The 19934-nt window shown below is 41.7% G+C and overlaps 1 protein-coding gene and 1 pseudogene across 1 annotated transcript; one reads left to right on the forward strand and one right to left on the reverse strand.

Moving 5' to 3' along the window:
• Positions 1-19934, forward strand: part of LOC136140962 (zinc finger protein 850-like) — a 397037-nt pseudogene that overhangs the window by 272011 nt on the left and 105092 nt on the right.
• ZNF432 (zinc finger protein 432) lies at positions 4629-18091 on the reverse strand. Its single transcript, XM_065898929.1, has 5 exons — positions 18077-18091; positions 12943-13069; positions 11124-11219; positions 4832-6532; positions 4629-4660 (listed from the first exon to the last, which is right to left on the reverse strand). Exons 1-5 carry the CDS (start codon positions 18089-18091, stop codon positions 4629-4631), a joined length of 1971 nt encoding a protein of 656 aa, XP_065755001.1.

Consider the following 19934-nt stretch of genomic DNA (forward strand, 5'->3'; position numbering starts at 1 on the left):
TAGCCAAAAAGGCAGAGTTCGATAAAAATGCTAATACCTGCGTGGGATCGATACATAGCAACCTTTAGTGGGTAAGGGGATGAAGTGAAGGTGCAAATGAATGAACTACATGTTTCCTTCCAAAAATAAATGGTGACAGTGGGACATTTGAGAATATAGGATTATGAGGTAATGCAATTATCATACTTGGCATAGCTCACAAATTAAAAAAAAAAGAGCACACTTTAAAATGTTTTTATGCAGGTGTGGGAGGTTTAATTGTAGAGGATTTAAGTTAAAGAGGACTATTAGAAGGCAACCTGGATCCAATTTAAATTTTTCATTCTCTTTGACCCAGCAATTATATTCCACCCATTTATTTGGTGAAAGTTTTCTTAATATTAACTACAGAGGCTTTTGTAATAAAAAAGAAAAACCTGGGCTCCCCTGGTGGCGCAGTGGTTGAGAGTCCGCCTGCCGATGCAGGGGACGCGGGTTCGTGCCCCGGTCCGGGAGGATCCCACATGCCGCGGAGCGGCTGGGCCCGTGACCCATGGCCGCTGGGCCTGCGCGTCCGGAGCCTGTGCTCCGCAACGGGAGAGGCCGCAGCAGTGAGAGGCCCGCGTACCACACAAAAAAAAAAAAAAAAAAAAAAAAAAAGAAAAACCTAAATGTACAATGATAGATGAATACTTTGGTAAATTATGGAACATCCACTCAACATAACAGTATATAACAATGAAAGATTGTCAGTATAAATAAGGAAAGGTAAATATTCTTCCGAGGATAAGACGCATCGGCAGGATAGTACATATATTATGATCCTTTTATGGGAACAAACCATAAGTGTTTGTCTTTTTGAAAATTGCGATTACTTAAATAAAATATTTAGCTTGGATTACTTTAGGGTTTTTACTTATGGGTAGAGCATATCAGAAGTTTTCACATTCTCAATTTTTGCAATTATCCATTGTTAACATATCTTTGTATAATAATTATGTATTACTTTAGTATTATAAAAATGTCAATTTTAGAAAAGTTTTAGAAGAATACTGAATGATGTAGATGTTCATAATATAGTAACTATAAAGAGACTAGTCTCATTTTTCTTTTGTAAAAATATACTTACATGCATTTGAAATTTGGAGAATATATTGTTAACAGTGTTTGGCTCTTAGGTACAATATGGGTGATTTAAAATTTCTGTATTGTTTATATATGTTTTCTAATTTCTATACATTAAGAATTGTTTTCATAATTTCTTAATAATATTACGTTCCCTTCAGGGATTAAATTTTAGCCGCATTCACCTGAGATGTCAAGCTCTGAAAGTAGAGTTACACATGTGGTCCAGAGAACTCAGGGCAGCCTGGGCAGCCCATTCTGGGATCCTGACTGATCAGTTTCAGGAATGAGCTGCTCTGACCTTGCCATGGCAGCATGTGTAGGTTCACAGAAGGACAAGATACTAGCATCTGAGGGCCTGGTTGCTGGGGCCCTCATGTCTAATTCTTTGCTGTAGAATATCTGCCCAGAATCCATCCTGTGACAGTGTGGGGTGGGGGTGGGAGCCCTAACCCAGGAATTAGGGCAGAGATGTTCAAATGTAAATATAGATCAAGTAAATAAATAAATATAGATCAGAAAGCTCATTTTATAAACCCAGAGCCCTGGGTCCCAGTTCCACAGGTTCTGGCTTAGGTCGTGGTGTGAGGCAGGAAGCCCAGAGAAAACACTTGGAAACAGGTCTGGAGTGTTCTTGGCTCATAAATACTATGCTGGCTGGCTCCCCTCAGTACACTTAGGTATTGTTTCAAATTACATTTGTGCAAAATACCCTTCCTTGGAAACCCTTTCTAAAATAGCTCGTCCATTACGTCCTATATACTAGGCTTAATATTTCTCCACAGCATTTAACAGAACTGAAATTCTGATGTGTATTTATTCTACTCAGTCGCTTTCACTAGACTGTATGTTCCATGAAGGCCATGGCTTTGCCTGTTTTGTTCACTGATGTGTCTCCAGTGACAAAAACAGTGCCTGGCACAGTCTAGATGCTCAAAAAATATTTTTAAAGGAATGAATTACTCAACATAGAATTGATATAGTACTCAACATAGATTGAATACTGCCACAGTACTGTCTGGCAGATGTCCTTTATCTCCCCCCTCCCCAAAAGCAGGACTCACCATTTGTAAACTGAACTAAATATCCTTATTATATCAAAGAAATAACTCTGGATAGAGACAAGAGAAGAAGAGGCCTACTGCTAGGAAAACTAAGAATTTGTTGCCAGTAGACCTTCTCAAAAAAATTGATAAAGGAGACTCTGACAAAAAAGAAATAACAGAAGGAAACATATGAAACATACAACATCAGGAATGAAGAAAAAGGAATGGAAAGGGTGAATATATCATCAAATATAATAGGCTATTCTCCTTTTGGGTTTTAAAAATTATGTTGGATGGTTGAAAGCAAGCATGACAAGTTTACCTGATATGGTTCTCAATTTGTATATAAGTGTCGAATATCATTTGCTGTTAGGGAATTGTAAAGTAAGGCCATCATTATATACTACCACACCCCTGATAGGATGGCTGGAATCAGATATGACGGTGCCAAGTGCTAGAAAAGACATGAAACAGCCAGAGCATTCATACACTGCTGGTGGGGATGTAAATTCGTACAGCCACTCTGGAAAAGTTGGCAGGTTCTTACAAAGTTAAACACAAGCATAACATATACATATGACTCCCGGGTATTTATCCCAAAGAAACAAATTCTTATGTTCACATAAAATTGGGTACACAGATGTTCATAGATTTTTATTCAAAAGAGTGAAACACCGGAAACAACCCAGACATCCATCAACAGCGAACAGATAAACAAACCCATGGTACACCCATACAAAAGATTACTAGTCAGTAACAAAAAGTAAAACTATTTATACACCCAACAAATTGGATGGATCTTAAGGACAATTTGCTGAGGGAAATAAAGCCTATCTCAAAGGATACACACTGTATGGTTCCACTTTAATAGCATTCTTAAAATAGCAAAGTTGGAGTGATGGAGTGTGATCAGTGGTCAGCATGGGTCAGGGTTGGGGGAGAGTGTAGCGGGAGGATGTTGTGTTGGCACAATGCCACATCCCAATTGTGGTGGGGTTTACAGAAATCTATATATGAGATAAAATTTCTTAGAACTCTATATATCATAAAACAAAACAAAACTCATACAAATTAGTGCATGCAAAAACTATTGAAATCCAAATGAGGTCTATAGTTTACTTAACAGTATTGTACCAATGTCATTTTATTGGTTTTGATGATGTATTATGGTTATGTAAGATAATATCACTGAAGAAGCTGAGTAAGGGTATTCTGGAACTTTGTATATTTTGTAATTTCTTGTAAGTCTAAAACTATTTCAAAACAAATTTTAGAAAAATCATTTTTAAGGTGTTTTTGTAAACTACTTAATGCTACTTATAAACTTGGATAAATACATCCAAACATGTTGAATTACATATATGAATATATTCCTTTTCCTTTTGAAATACATAGACTGAAAGAGATGAATTTAGAGCCTAAGAAATGCAAGAGCGAATCATATAATGATATGAGGTGGGCACGGAACACTCCTGCATTGTATATAACATGAAAATTTAATGTAGATAACATTAAAACCCTAAACACAAGGTGGGCTTGTGTTCAGAAGAGCCCACTTTAAAATTATGGAATTATTGATAATATGGTTCAAGGTATTGTGTCCCAAAATGGACATCAGGTGTACAATAAGTTTAGATTTCTGAGAGAAAACTCAAGTATACGTCATTTTCATGAGGCTTTTTTCCTTCAGTATTCTCTGATATTTTGCTAAAGTTACTCCACATTTAGTGGGTTCATAAACTATTCTATTTCTGTATGAATTCATGAGAAGCAATGAGGCAGAATGTATCACCGAAATCCTGCCATGTTCATTGTCATCTGAAAATTTTTCTCCAGCATGCATATGAGGCAACTATTGAGGTTTTATTTCTATGATCATCATATTGCTACTATGAATGAGCTCATTGGTGATCTGTTATGATCACTGATGAGATAGGGTTTTTATTCCCACAAAAGGCTTTCCTAGTCTCTCCATTCATAAGATTTATCTTAGTATATACTTTTCAGACATATAATTACCTAGAAATGTTTCCTGAAGCTTTTCTGCATTGTATGTATCAGAGCTTTTTCCTACATGTTAATTTAGACATATAGTGTGAGGTAACTTATCACTGAAGGCACTAGCACATTCTCTGTATTCATTAAATTTCACTCCTATGCAAATTCCATAGTTTCCCAAGGGTGAAATCTGGCAACAGGCTAATCTACACTGACGACAGTCAAGTAGAGCACACTGATGCTTAATGAGTTCACTGAACTATCACGGTTTGTACCCTGAACAAGTTCACTTATATATAATGAGTTCAGAGTCACTGCAAAGGATTATGTACCTTGACCTATACGTTTCTCGTGTGTATTAACAAGGCTTGACAAATGAGAGAAAGGTTACTCCCAATTGATGAATCCACAGAGTCTCTCTCTTTTATGAGTTCTCTGATGTACAACGGGTGCTGAATTTGTGTTGAAGGCTTTCTCACATTAATTGCATACATACAGTTTGTCTCCTGTGTAAATTTTCTGGTGGGTAATGAGACCAATACCAATTATGAATAGGATTTTCCACAGTCAGTACATATAAAGGTCGTTTATCCTGAGTGAAACCCTCTGATGTTGGACAAGGCATATTTTCTTCCTGTAGGTGTGACTATATTCATTGCTTTGTTAAGATTTGTTTCCATTATGAGTTCTCTGATGTACAATGAGATTCCTCTTTGAGGAGAAGCCTTTTCCACATTCACTGCATACAAAAGGTTTCTCTCCTGTATGAGTTCGCTGATGAACGACTAGACGGCTTTTCACAGTGAAGCCTCTGCCACATTCATTGCAGGCATAAGGTTTCTCTCCAGTATGAATTTGCTGATGTAAAATGAGCTCTGTTTCCATGACAAAACCTTTTCCACATTCACTGCATATATAGGACTTCTCTCCCATATGAATTTGCTGGTGTATGATGAGATAGCGTTTCATCGTGAAGCCTTTTCCACACTCCTTGCATGTAAAGGGTTTCTCTCCAGTATGAGTTCGCTGATGTACCACAAGATTGCTCTTAAAGGCAAATCCTTTTCCACATTTATTGCATATATAGGGCTTCTCTCCAGTGTGCGTTCGCTGATGTAACATCAGTCCGCTATTCACGATGAAGCCTTTCCCACATTCGCTGCATCTATAAGGTTTCTCACCCGTATGCGTTCGCTGATGCACAACAAGCCGACTCTTCAATGGGAAGCCTTTCCCACATTCACTGCAGATGTATGGTTTCTCTCCAGTGTGAGTTCGTTGATGTATGATGAGCATGCTCTTCACGGTGAAGCCTTTTCCACATTCACCACATACGTAGGATTTCTCTACTGTATGATTTCTCTGATGTACAATCAGATTATTCTTCCTGGGAAAGCCTTTTCCACATTCATTGCACACATACGGCTTTTCTCCTGTATGAGTTCGCTGATGTTCAATCAGACGACTCTTCATGGTGAAACCTTTCCCACACTCATTGCATATGTAGGGTTTCTCTCCTGTATGGTTTCGTTGGTGTATGATGACATAGTGCTTTGTGGTAAAGCCTTTCCCACATTCACTGCAGATGTAGGGTTTCTCTCCTGTATGAGTTCGCTGGTGTATAGTAAGCATGCTCTTCCCAGTGAAGCCTTTTCCACATTCATTACATATGTAGCATTTCTCTCCAGTATGATTTCGCTGATGTACAATGAGGTTACGCTTCCCTGGGAAGCCTTTTCCACAGTCACTGCATATGTAAGGTTTCTCTCCAGTGTGAGTTCGCTGGTGTTCGATCAGACGGCTCTTCATGGTGAAGACTTTTCCACAATCACCGCATATAAAGGATTTCTCTCTCTTGTGAATTCTCTGATGTTCATTGAGCCTGGACTTTCGGGAGAATACTTTTGCACACATACTGCATCCATAAGGTTTCTCCCCTGTATGAACTCTCTGATGGTCAGTGAGCTGAGACTTCTTAACAAAGGCTTTCCCACACTCACTGCATATGTGGGCTTTCTCTGCATTGTGAGTTCCTTGGTGCTTAATGACTTGGGACTTACTACTGATGGATTTTGCACTTACAGGGCATTGAACTGGAGAATGAAATTCTTCATGCTTACCATGCAGAAATGATTTCCCATCTCCGTTACATTTAGTAGAGTTCTTAATTTCATAGCTTTGGCCCTGGCTGACTAAACTTAAATGTGATTTCAAAGCTTTTATATAGAACTCAAACATATCATGATTTTGCCTGAAAGAGAAATGACTTTTGCTTTGAGGAACAGGATTTCCAAATGCATTATGTTCCTGGTATTGTTCTATACCTTTCAGCATTCTTTGATTTTCCCAGTCACCCTGAAGATGATTACCAACGTTGCCAGTTTCTAAGAAAGAAGAGAACAATGAGCCCTTTTTATTATTGTTTGGAATAAAATTGTTTTAAAAATTCCTTGGTTTTTGAAAAAAATGGCACTTTAGTGGCAACCCTATGATAACAGTATAAAAGAAACACCATGTATAAATGTTCCTTATTTCTTACACATGGTAAAAACACAGTAATATAAACGAACCAAAAGGAAAAAACAGTTAATGTACCAATAAGGTTAGGCAGTTGACAATCTATGTAGACTTGGCTGCTCTCTAAATAGGAAATTGCAAAACATGCAGAGGTAGTAAAATACATGCAAGTCTTTTTTTTTTTTTGGCCTCACTGTGCGGCTTGCAGGATCTTGGCTCCCTGAGTAGGGATTGAACCCAGGCCCACAGCAGTGAAAGCATGGAGTCTTAACCACTGGACCACCAGGGAACTGCCAAGCAAGTCACTGTTAGCAGCAAACGAGAGGGTATGAAGGAATAGAACTTGAAAAGACACAAGACCACAGAGGTGGAAGAGACAACTGATCCAAAATGATGAGGGTTGCATTTGTTCACTCCAAAACTATTTGGAGTGAACAAAGGCACTGTGTTGGTGTTTGGGATATATAAAATATGCCTTACTTACTTTCACTTCTCATAATTCCTGTTAGGGAAACCCAAATGAAAAAGAAGAAAGGAAAAAAAGTAGGGAGTTGGAGATTGCTAAATGTGGTTTGAAGGAGCAAAGGAGATAGTGGCAAGCGGAGGAAATGAGGATATTTTGAATACTTGCATAAAAAAAGGCAAGGTTGGGCCTTCCCCGGCGGTCCAGTGGTTAAGACTCCAGACTTCCTGTGCTTCCACTGCAGGGGGTGTGGATTCCATCCCTGGTAGGGGAACTAAGATCCTGCATGGCACACAGCCAGAAAAATTTTTTTAATGTTAAAAAAAAAAAAGAGAGAAAAAGCAAGGTTAACTGATGGGGTCAGTGCAGAGAGTGGTCTTTGAAAGTGAGGAACCCAGGATTACTCTGCTAACTGTATGGCCTGAGCCAATGGTTTGGTAAAAGCATCTCCAGTTGTGATGAGGAAGAAGATTACTGAAATCCACATGTAGGAAAAAAAAAGTGCATTGTGGAACCTAAACTCTGAGATGATATTAGATGTGTAGTACAGAAACCAAGAAGCCAAGTGGAAATATAAGTGGAGGAAACAATGTGGAAATAATATGTGCATACTATTCAAGAAAAGAGGACTGGATGTGTTGGGAGGACATGTAGAATGAAAGATGATGATGGTACAGAACCAACGTCCCCCAAACTTCCAACACTCAGGAGTTTGGGGATTCTTTAAGCCCACTTAGAGGATCCAAATTCTGACTACAGAAATCAGGGAAATATGCATACTAAGGTGTATAGAATAAACGTATTTGTAACCTGGCAAGTAACTGTAAAGGACTGTAAACTGAAATAATCTCTTGCATTGTAATCCTGTCCCTAAATTTGCTTCTGTAGACCACCATCAAACTAACTTTCCCAAAACATCAAACATATTAGTGGATAACTTGTATAATCAAAACTCTAACCTTTAGTCTATCTGTGTCACGTTATCCTATGTTCCATTCATAGTGAAACAGGGCAACAATGACTGTTAGGAAATTTTGTAACTGGCCGTGTACCATGTAGTCATCTTTGGAAGCTAATGGAATATGGAAACTGTCGCCTTTTTCAATCACTTTCTGCATTCAGTAGAGAGGTCGTATCCAAATTTTTCCCATGTCAACGTCCCTAATAAACTCTTCACTTGCCACCAGCAGCATCTACTTCAGTAACTCTACATTTGCATCTAGGTTGGCAACAGGTTGTACTAAAGGACCAACTTCCTCCTTTAAGACCAGGTTGTGTCAGCTTTACCTTCAGGTTTTTTTTTTAAGAACATCTGACTGTTCCTTATTATTGCTAACCTACTGCCGCCCAGGTAAAAGGGAAGACAGCCTAGAGCTATAAAAATACAAAACCTACCAAGCCTCCACTATGCTACCTCAATTACTCACATAGCAAATCCAAACAGTCATCCTGGCAAGAAAAGTGTACATCACCGTGAATATTCCATGGATTCATGTTTCCACTCCACTCCTCCTCCTGAAGAGACCTTCTAACAACACTGGCTTTCATTTGCCTGACTTCAGGCCACTTTTTGATAGTCAGTCCCATGGGCTTGCACATTTCTTATTTCATGCCTTCATTCCTAACTCATGGCATCATCTTCCTAATTCAAAATGTAGATAAACCTTGTACATATCATGCTGTCATTCCCACTCTGACTGTATTACTATAAGCTCTACTTCCTCTGTTTTTCTAAAGGAATCCCTTTGTTGTTCATCTGTACAGTTACCTTCAGTGAAGACTGAACCTCACTCAAAGAGAGGTCTGGCCCTTGCCCTTGGCTACTGGGAGGTGATCTCTAGGCCCCTGGAATGTCCTGCCTGATAGGAATGTCTTTGTTTGCCTGGTGGCTTTGGCCACCAGACACTCTAACAATGTGATTTATGACATGGGCTTTGGGCCACACCCTATCAGTTACAACCTTTGGAGGAAATGGAGACTATAGGTATTAGCCTGACTTCTGGAGGGGCGAAAGACATATTTCCATGTGGGAAATGTGTGACTGAATCCCAATGAAAACTCTGGATACCAAAGGCTGAGCCTTTGGTTGGCAATACTCTGTGTATTATCACACATCATGGCTGGGAGGACATAATGCCGACCATGAGTCTGGAAGCACCACATTTGGACCCTTCCAAGAGTCCATATGACCCAAGAATTCCACACCTAGATATATACCAAAGAAAAATGAAAACATATGTTCACAAAAAAGTTGTACATGAATGTTCATAGCAGCATAATTCAAAAAAGCCAAAAAGTGGATACCACCCAAATGTCCATCAATAGATAAATGAGTAAATAAAATGTGGTATATCCATACAATGGAATATTATTTGGCAATAAAAAGGAATGAATTACAGATACATGTTAGAACTTCTATGGAAGAATTTCAAAAACATTATGATAGGGCTTCCCTGGTGGCGTAGTGGTTGAGAGTCTGCCTGCCGAGGCGGGGTACACGGGTTCGTGCCCCGGTCCGCGAGGATCCCGCATGCCGCGGAGCGGCTGGGCCCGTGGGCCATGGCCGCTGAGTCTGCGCGTCCGGAGCCTGTGCTCCGCAACGGGGGAGGCCGCAGCAGTGAGAGGCCCACGTACAGCAATAAAAAAAAATAAAAAATAAAAAAAAAATAAAAAAAAAAAACATTATGATAAATGAAAGAAGTCTTTCACAATAGACCACATAGTTTATGATTCTATTTATATTAAATATCCAGAACAGGCAAATCTACAGAGATAGAAAGTAGATTAGTGCTCGCCTAGGGCTGAAGGCTTAGGAGGAAACTTTTACAAAGTGATGAAAATCTTCCAAAGTTGATGTTGGTAATGGTTACATAACTCTCTTAATATACTACAAAACAATGAATTGTATGCTTTAAGCTGGCAAATTGTAGCATATGTGAATGATCTCAGTAAAGCTGTTAAAAAAGAAAACAAGAATATAACGGGAAAAACAAATGATTTAGGGAAATGAATACAGTGCTAACACCTAAGATAAGCCAAAGGAAAACCAGAAACAGCAAATGTATGAGGGAAGTAAACTGAAGGAGACATAAGCTGCGACTTAGGCAGAACTGATGTAGATGTAAAACAGTCTTTTCTAGTTAAAACAGTCAACAGCAGAGACCTCTAAGATGAGAAGTCCATAGGCAGAGAATAACATTCAAGATAATACCAGCATGGACAGGGTAAGATGTGCAATATTAAAAGAGAATCCAACATTAAAATAGGATGGTGGAGAGGGCTTTGTTTGTGGAGAGAAGATGATTCCTATGCCTCATACAGGAACTCAGAAATCTTAGGCCAGTAAAAGATCTAGAACATCTAGAACTCAAAGTATAGACAATATAGACAACAGTAAGGGAGACAGCAATTTGGAGTCTCAGCCAGAAAACAGATAGAACTTAATTCATGAGACTGAAGGAAAATTTTGAGAAAATGGAAAGCAATACCTTTGAAGAACCTCAGAATGGTGGTGGGGGGCAGTGCGGTGGAGAAACTAAGGAGCTGGCTTGATGCACAGTCATAGACTAGGTTACTGTGAGGGCGCAAAATACAAGGTGCAGTTGGATGTCAGGAAGGGAAGTCTGTCTTTCTCAGTGGGGCAGGAGACTGCGGTAGTCAGAAAACAGTGATGAATTCAAAGATCTCTCCTTGGAGCGAGGCCTGGAATTTCATAGCCAGGGAGGTGGAAGGGATTTGTGACAGGGTTCAAAGGAGAGGGTTACAGAATCCAAGGAAGAAGAAAACGAGGCAAACAAACAAAAATCAAGATGTAAAATAAAATCAGCAAGGAACAGATCTCAGAAGAGGAAAAGGGGTATACTTACCTCTCAAGACCTAAAAGTTCTTTTATGGGGAAAGAGATACATGGAGGCACAGTATTCTCAGACGCCCTCCCAGGCTTCTCGCACTGACTGACTATGATGTCTGCAGTTACCCAGCTGATCCTCACTCACCTGGACAGGTTTGACTGTGGATTTCATCTTCTATTGTCCACGGTTCTTCCCCTCGTTCCAACTTGGACATTGCATCTGGTTTGCTGACCCGATACCCTGTTCATGGGAAACGATAGAAGACTGAGACTCACTGAACTGGGCTGGGGTCTGTGGGGACGGGAGAATGTTACATTTGAGGGACCGTTTTTCACATCTGCCAAGCGGAGGTTTTTCACTCAGGAGAGACTCATGGGATATTGTGATATAATAATATATATTTGGTCTCCGCCCCCAGTTCCTGGCACAGAGCTTCTAAAGCCCTTGTGGGGACTTCCCTGGTGGTCCAGTGGTTAAGACTCTGTGCTTCCACTGCAGGGGGCGTGGGTTTGATCCCTGGTCAGGGAACTGAGATGGCACGTGGCACAACAAAAAATAAAAATAGGGACTTCCCTGGTGGCACAGTGGTTAAGAATCCACCTGCCAATGCAGGGGACACAGGTTTGAGCCCTGGTACTGGAAGATCTGACATGCTGTTGAGCAACTAAGCCCACGTGCCACAACTACTGAGCCTGCGCTCTAGAGCCCACGAACCACAACCACTGAGCTTGCAAGCCACAACTACTGAAGCCCATGTGCCCTAGAGCTCACGTGCAGCAACTACTAAGCCTGCGTGCCTAGAGCCCATACTCCAAAACAAGAGAAGCCACCACAATGAGAAACCCACGCACCACAACAAAGAGTAGCCCCCGCTTGCCACAACTAGAGAAAAGCCCGCATGCAGCAACAAAGACCCAACGCAAACAAAAATAAATAAAATTTTAAAATAAATAAATAAATAATAAAAATAAAATAAAGCCCTTGTAACTTCCTATGTGACGGGCTGGCAGGAACCTCTTCTGTTACAGCATTTGGTTTAAGTTCCAGTTCCTGACACAAGAACTTCTAGCACCTTTGGCGTCCAGAGTGATGGGTGTCTTCTGTGTGCTAATGAGATGACTGGTGGCTGGGGGTCCCTAGAGAGCTTCAGGGTGGAGGCTGGCTGCCAGAAAGACCAAGGCATGAGTAGAAGGTTGGAAATTTCAGCTCTAACTCCCTAACCCCTCCATGGGGAGGGAAGGGGCTGGAGATTGAGTTAATCACCCATGGCAAATGACTTAAGAAATCACGCTTACACAATGAAATCGCCACAAAAACTCCTAAAAAACCAGGTTGGGGGAGCTTCCGGGTTGGTGATCACATCAAAGGTGACACACTTGGAGGGGGCATGGAAGGCCCACACTCCTTCTCCCATACCTCACCCTGGGCATCTCTTCCATTTGGCTATTATCCTTTATAATAAACTGGTAATGGTAAGTAAAGTGCTTTCCTGAGTTCTGTGAGCCGTTCTAGCAAATTACCACACCTGAGGGATGGAGAGTGGGAATGCCAAATTTAAGGTCAAGTCGGACAGAAGTGTGGGTACCCTGGGTACCCAATCTGTTCGACTAGTGTCTGAAGTGAGGGCAGTCCTGCGGGGCTGAGTCCGTAAGCCTGTGGGATCTGAGGCTGACTCTGGGTGGTTAGTGTCAGAAAAGGATTGAGTTTCGGGATACCCAGTCCATACCTGGAGAGTAGGAGAATTGGTTTTGGGGATAGAAAAAACCCCACACATTTGGTGTCAGCTGTGTTGGTAGTAAAAACAACTCATGGCACATTGTACACACCCTTTTATCAGGAGCCAGAGGAGGCACTGAGAATCTGCCATTAGGGCACTGCAGTGACTTCCAAGCACAAGCAGCTGAGGAAGGAAAGGCCACACTGACTGGAGACCCTCTGAGGGACCCAGGGGAGCCGTCCTCACCCACGGACAGCAGGTTGCTATAGTTCTCCAGCATCACGTCCCGGTACAGGTCCTTCTGAGGAGGGGCCAGGAGCTGCCACTCCTCCCACGTGAAGTCCACAGCCACATCCTTGAATGACAGGGTTTCCTGGAATAGCAGAGTCCTGTTTAATTGAGTGTTTCTCTTTGACTGTCCTTCTCATATTTCTAGGATTTTGACACCAATTCCGATGTGTTTTTTTAAACACATCACCAAGAAATTCTCTGATGCCAGCTGTGTGTCCTACAATTCAATTCTGACATGATCGACCTGAAGAGAGCATCACATTCCACAGCGTAAGAGCCCAGCTCCACGAGACCCCACCACCACCCCACTCCAGATGCCAAATGCAAGTCCAGGATGCCACCTGTGCTCCTGACTAACGAGCTATAGATTGGAGGTTCCAGTGACCCCCTCCCTGGGTTTGATTAATTTGCTGGAGCAGCCCAGAGAACTCGGGAAAAGAGTTTACTTATTGTTCACCAGTTTATTATAAAAGCATACGATAAAGGATACAGAGTTCATCCAGATGCAAGAGCTGCTCAAGGCAAGGTATGTGGAAAGGAGCTTGGAGCTTCCGTGCCCTCTCCTGGTGCCCCTCCAGCACCTCCATGTGTTCACCAGCCCAGAAGCTCTCTAAACCCCACACCTTTGGGATTTTTATGGAGGCTTCATCATGTAGGCATGATTGATCATTAACTCTATTTCTAGCCCCTCCCTTTTCTGTGGATAATGGGGAATGAGATGGAAGGTTCCAAGCTTCTGATCATGGCTTGGTCTTTCTGGTAAACAGGTCCCATTCAGGAGCCCTTCAAGTGTTGCCTCATTAGAAAGAAAGGCACTCCTATCACCCAGGAAATTCCAAGGGATTTAGGAACTCTGTGTCAGAAACCAGGATCAAAGACCAAATTTTACAACAAAATATGCTCTTAGTACTCTTTTTAAAAAAATTTTATTGAAATATAGTTGATTTACAATGTCATGTTAATTTCTGCTGTACAGCAAAGTGATTCAGTTATATATATATATTCTTTTGCATATTCTTTTCCATTATGGTTTATCACAGGATACTGAATATAGTTCCCTGTGCTATACAGTAGGACCTTGTTGTTTATCCATTCTAAATAGAATACTTTTCATCTGCTAATCCCACACTCCTACTCCATCCCTCCATCACCCCCAGTCCCGCTTGGAAACCATAAGTCTGTTCTCTATGTCTGTGATTCTGTTTCTGTTTTGTAGAGAAGTTCACTTGTGTCATATTGTAGATCCCACATATAAGTGAAGTTGTATGGGAGCTCGTAGTACTCTTATTATTTAGGAAATTACAAGGATTTTAGGGACTCTGTGCTAGGAATTGGGGTCAAAGACCAGAAGATTCTCAGAGCACCCCTATTTATAAGGGTTTTAGGAGCTCTATGTCAGGAACTAGGGGCAGAGACCAATGTGTATATTTCTTATTATTTCACAAAAGGCTAACATCATATTAGATACACTGAAAATATAACGAGTGAACTGAAATATGCATTTGAAAAAATAACTAAAGATGAAGCAGATGCAGAAAGAGACAGAAAATATAAAGGAGAGTTTACTAAATATGGAGAATACACTGAGGTCTAACATAGGCCTCTACATAGTTTTTGAAAGAGATTATAGAGAAACAGAGAAGCCGTATGAAGATCTCAGGAATTAAGAAAATTTTAGAACTGATTAAACATCCTGTAACTCAGACTTAGCCAGCCAGCAAAGCCAAGCAGGAAATGTGCTTTTAGATGAGTGAGACTGAAGCTATAGAAGAACATCACTTGCAAAAGTCAGATTTGGAAACCAACTAGAAAGAAAAGACTCGGGCTTCCCTGGTGGCGCAGTAGTTAAGAATCCGCCTGCCAATGCAGGGGACACGGGTTCAAACCCCGGTCCAGGAAGATCGCACATGCCGTGGAGCAACTAAGCCCGTGTGCCACAACTACTGAGCCTGAGCTCTACAGCCCTCGAGCTACAACTACCGAGCCCACGTGCCACACCTACTGAAGCCTGCACACCTAGAGCCTGTGCTCCGCAACAAGAGAAGCCACTGCAATGAGAAGCCCGCGTGCCGCAATGAAGAGTAGCCCCCACTCGCTGCAACTAGAGAAAGCCCGCATGCAGCAACAAAGACCCGATGCAACCAAAAATAAATAAATTAAATAAATTTTAAAAAAAGAAGTGATGAGGAAAGGATTAAAAAAAGAAAGAAAAAAAAAAAAGAAAAGACTCATTACCATCAAAAGAAAGACAAAATTGACGAAATGAAAACAACAGAAGCCAGAAAAATGTTGTGATGAATATATATTTGGTCTTTGCCCCGGTTCCTGGAACACAGTTCCAAAAAACCGTGGGCTCTCTAGGGTGATAAGAGTATCTTTTGTGTGCTCATGAGATGACCGGTGCCTGGTCCCCAGAAAGACCCCCAACCTCCAGGGAGGGAACTGGCATTGGGGGTTGAGTTCAGTCCCCAATAGCCAGTGATTTAATCAATTTGTGCCTACATCAGAAAACCACCATAAAAACCCCTAAAACATCAGGTTCAGAGAGCTTCCGTGTTGGTGAACACATAGAGGTGCTGGCAGGGTTGTGCTCCCAGGGAGGAACTTCTGCGCCCCTTCCCCCATACCTCGTGCTATGCATCTCTTCCATCTGGCTATTCCTGAGTTGTAGCCTTTAGAATAAACCAGTGAATGTACGTAAAGAGCTTTCCTGAGTTCTGTGAGTCATTCTAGTGAATTACCAAACCTAAGCAGGGGGTTGTGGGTACCCCCGGATTTAGAGCTCATCATCAGAGGCTTAGGTAACAGCCTGGGACTCTTGACAGGCACCTAAAGTGGGGGCAGTCTTGTGGGACTGAGCTCCTACCTTGTGGGATCTGACGCTAACTCCAGGTAGTTAGTGGCAGGATTGAGTTGAATTGTAGGACACCCAGTTGGTGTCTGGAGAGTCACAGAACTAGGAGGTGTGAGGAAAATACCCCTACATTTGGTGTTAGAAGTGTTCTGGATAACTACAGTCCAGCAGTGTGGAAGGTCTTCAATGTCCTGATCCTGTGGCCATGCAGCCTAGGCCCAAATGCCACCAGGGAATGAAATGAGACCTGCTTGTCAACCGAGCTGCCAGATGAGGGGAAATCTGATGGGATAATCTATCCCTGTGTTCTTGCAGAGATTACATCATAGAGAAGAGAGTTACTTGGTTGAGCAAATTCTTTTCTTTTTCTTTTTTAAAAGAGGCGGCAAATTCTTAACACTGCTGATCTTACCACCTTCTGAATTTTTTCACATGAGATGTAGATCCATTTGGAAAAACAAAACCTTAGGTTCCTGCCTAATTTCACACTCAAAAATAGTTTGTCTCCTGTTTAGAGTCCTAGCCATAAAACAAAAGAATCTGTGAAAGGAATAGAGACAAATATGAATTATGTTCATGTCATAAACCAAAAACCATAAAAGAAAATAAGTAGTAAACTTTATAAGAGGAAAAATTAAAATGTCTGCATTGAAAAAGTTACCGTGGATAAAGCTGAAAGAAAAGTGACAAGCTGGGAAAATATTTTTTATAAACAAAAGAAAGAATCAATATGTAGTGGATAGGCATGACTCCTATTAATCAGTAAGAAAAAAAATCATTTTGTTACCGTAAAAATGATAAGGACAGGCATATCACAAGAGAAAAAGAATCCAACTGGCCAATAAATATATAACATGGATTTCAACCTTACCTATGATGAGGTAAATGCAAAATAAGGTAAAAGAATAAACATTGGACCATCCAGATTGATAAAATTATACAATTTGATAATGTCCTATTATTAAGTACTGGCAAAGATTTAAGGCATGGATGATCTCACACATCACTTACTATGTAGCAGGCATGAAAAGGAGCAGGACCCTAGGGGGCCTCCCCAGGACAGATAGACACACACACACACACACACACACACACACACACACACACCACACCACCATGTGCTCAGCCTGCCTTTTGTCTGCAGAAAAACTTTAAAGAATAAATTTAATCAGAGAAGTGAGAAAATGCAGACACAAAGGAAAACAGTCCAACAAGACCAAATAATAATATTTTAGTCATTAAACAAAGTCAAGGTCCTTTAGTTCCTCTTCCAGGGCTATAGATAATATTCTAAGCCATATCCTTTGAGCTGTTTTGTAGATACTGAAACCCTCACCAGTTGGAAGAAGTTAACTACATGACGACCAGACTGTAGCCATGACATAAGCTGCCAAAATTCCAAGAACTGGCTTCAAGGAAATGGGAACAAACCAACCGTGGAACTAAAGATTAACTGCACTCAACACAATCAAGATGACGCTGATCAGACCATGGCATGACCGATTTCAAGATGACGGCCAGAGTTGACTATGCTGTTTCTGCATGCAGCCCCCTCCCTCTGCCTATACAGCCCTGAAACTCCCCTTTAAAAGCTCTGGCCCACTGACTGGCAGTGGGGAGTTGGCCTCTGGACACGAGTCCACCCTCTTCCCCCAGTTGCCAGCCTCTGGAATAAAACAAACTTTCCTTTCCACCAACCTTGCCTCTCGAGTTATTGGCTTTCAAGCAGCGAGCAGCCAGACCTGACTTTTGGTAACAGATACTCATCTAAATGCTTTGCATAGTTTGACTCATTTCTTTGAGTACAATTATAGACGAATGGAATTTTATACAGCTAATATTCACAAACAGTTGCAGTCATTATTCTATTAGATGCTTAAATTATACTATCTCAGGCCAAGGGGATGTTCTTTAGAGTATAATTCCACTGATGCACAAAACATAACAGACGTATTTATGTACACAGATATGTACATGAACCCACATGCATTTATAAATAGGCACACATCTACAGGCGCACACACAGAGTCAGTAACAGTTACACATTATGTTCCCACACTAGTCATTTACTAGGAATCATATAAACACTATGTTCTTGATCCAACTTTGCCATGGCATTGGAGTTTATCTACAAAATTTATTTCTCTCTAGATACTGAACTGATTTTTTTTTTTTTACAGGCCTCTACAAATCCATTCAGGAATAAAGGAGAGAATAAAACAAGACATGAGTCACCTGGGCCTGGATCATTTTCTTCTGTTCTCTGAAAATAGCTGGCAATGCAGAGGCTCTGTCTTTGTCTCTTCTGGATATACCAAAATTTCTAGTTAGATATAACAGTCGCCAAAGTATCCCCAGAAATAACAATATCTAGGTCCTGGAAACTCCTCTTCCTTCATCCATATCTTGTCTCTTGTTAGCACCTGTGGGTTGAAAAGCAAAATTACTTCTGGAATTGTATTCCTTCTTCCTGTGCACTCACCTTAACACGTGGTCCCCAATATTTCTGTCTCTTCATTTGATTCCCCAGATAATTTCACACCCCGGGCCAATGAAACCTAACTCCCTGAATATATGGAAGTAGCATGAATTTGAAAGGGAAAGTGGCAAAGGAGAATCAGCATAGTACTATATTTCAGTGGCAGGTAATTTTCAGACAATTATAGAAATGAGGCCATCTGGGCAGTGAGAAACTGTAAATTCTTCCTTTAAACTTTGATGCCCTCAAGCCTCTTTAAAAGTCTGCATATAGGGACTTCCCTGGTGGCGCAGTGGTTGAGAGTCCGCCTGCCGGTGCAGGGGACACAGGTTCGTGCCCTGGTCCGGGAAGATCCCGCATGCCGCGGAGCGGCTGGGCCCGTGAGGCACGGCCGCTGAGCCTGCGCGTCCGGAGCCTGTGCTCCGCAACGGGAGAGGCCACAACAGTGAGAGGCCCGCGTACCGCAAAAAAAAAAAAAAAAAAAAAAGTCTTCATATCCCCTGTTTACATACACATTTTAATATGAGGGACAATGAACACAACAAAAGAAGAAGAGAGAGAAAAGGAATATAAGCCATAAACACAAATTTAAAAAACAATTCAAAAATATAAATACTGGGAGAGGAGCAGCCTTTAAATATTCACATATAGAACCTGAAAAGAAATATGCAGTCAACCTGCAGGAGGAATGATAAAAACAAAACTTAAATGAAAAGATTACTAAATTGAGATATGCTGAATTGTTCTTCCCCCAAACTTCCATTTCTTTGGGTTCAAAAGGAAGGGGTGCTGTAGGGAGCCAAAAGGGATTAGAAAATTTGTGGTGGGGCGGGAACTTGCACCTGAAGCTTTCAGGGAACGTTAACTAACGTTCACCAAGTCTGTCCCAGCAGCCAAAGTCTGGGCTTAACACACGCATCTATCAGGGCTCCTGAGCCTCCGAGCCTTCTGCTGTCACACATCCCTGCACGAAAGACAGTGACCATTACCCCACCGGATTAATACCAAACCAGGTCAGATACACACGTACACTGACCTCCCTTAACCGTTCCTCGACCTTTGAGCTCCAAATTATCCGAGAACCCGAACAAGTCTCCGTATTCATTGACGAACCCCACGCCACCAGTTGTCAATCACCCCCGAAGACCTTAAACCCTGACCTCAGGACTCTCGGTAGTTGATCTGTTCAGACCTTTAAACGCTGACCACCAGAGCCCCCATGATTGACCCCAAAGACACCCCGATCATAGACATTGTACTGACTCCTCCATGCTCCCTTCAAAAAGAAAACCAAAGCACCATCCACCCTTGCGCCACCTTCCCAGACTCAAAGTAGCCACAGCCCACCTAAAGGCCGACAGACCGCCCCCATCCCCGTCTTTTCTACAGCCAGACCCACATACCCACCTGGTTCTCTCCTGAACCTGCAGCGACCTCTTCAGGGCCTAACTTTATCCCCCAAACTCCTTTTACTTCTGGTCCCCTCGCCCAGCCCTCTCTCCCGAGACCAACCGACAAGGGTCAGCGACGTTCCTACCGCGTTTCTATGGTGAAGGGATTGGGGGTTTCCGGCTTTTCCTTATGAGGTAATACGTCCGCGCCGCCACCACAGGC

This window comes from Phocoena phocoena, chromosome 20 (genome assembly GCF_963924675.1).
Source record: "Phocoena phocoena chromosome 20, mPhoPho1.1, whole genome shotgun sequence".
NCBI classification, from domain to species: Eukaryota; Metazoa; Chordata; class Mammalia; order Artiodactyla; family Phocoenidae; genus Phocoena; species Phocoena phocoena.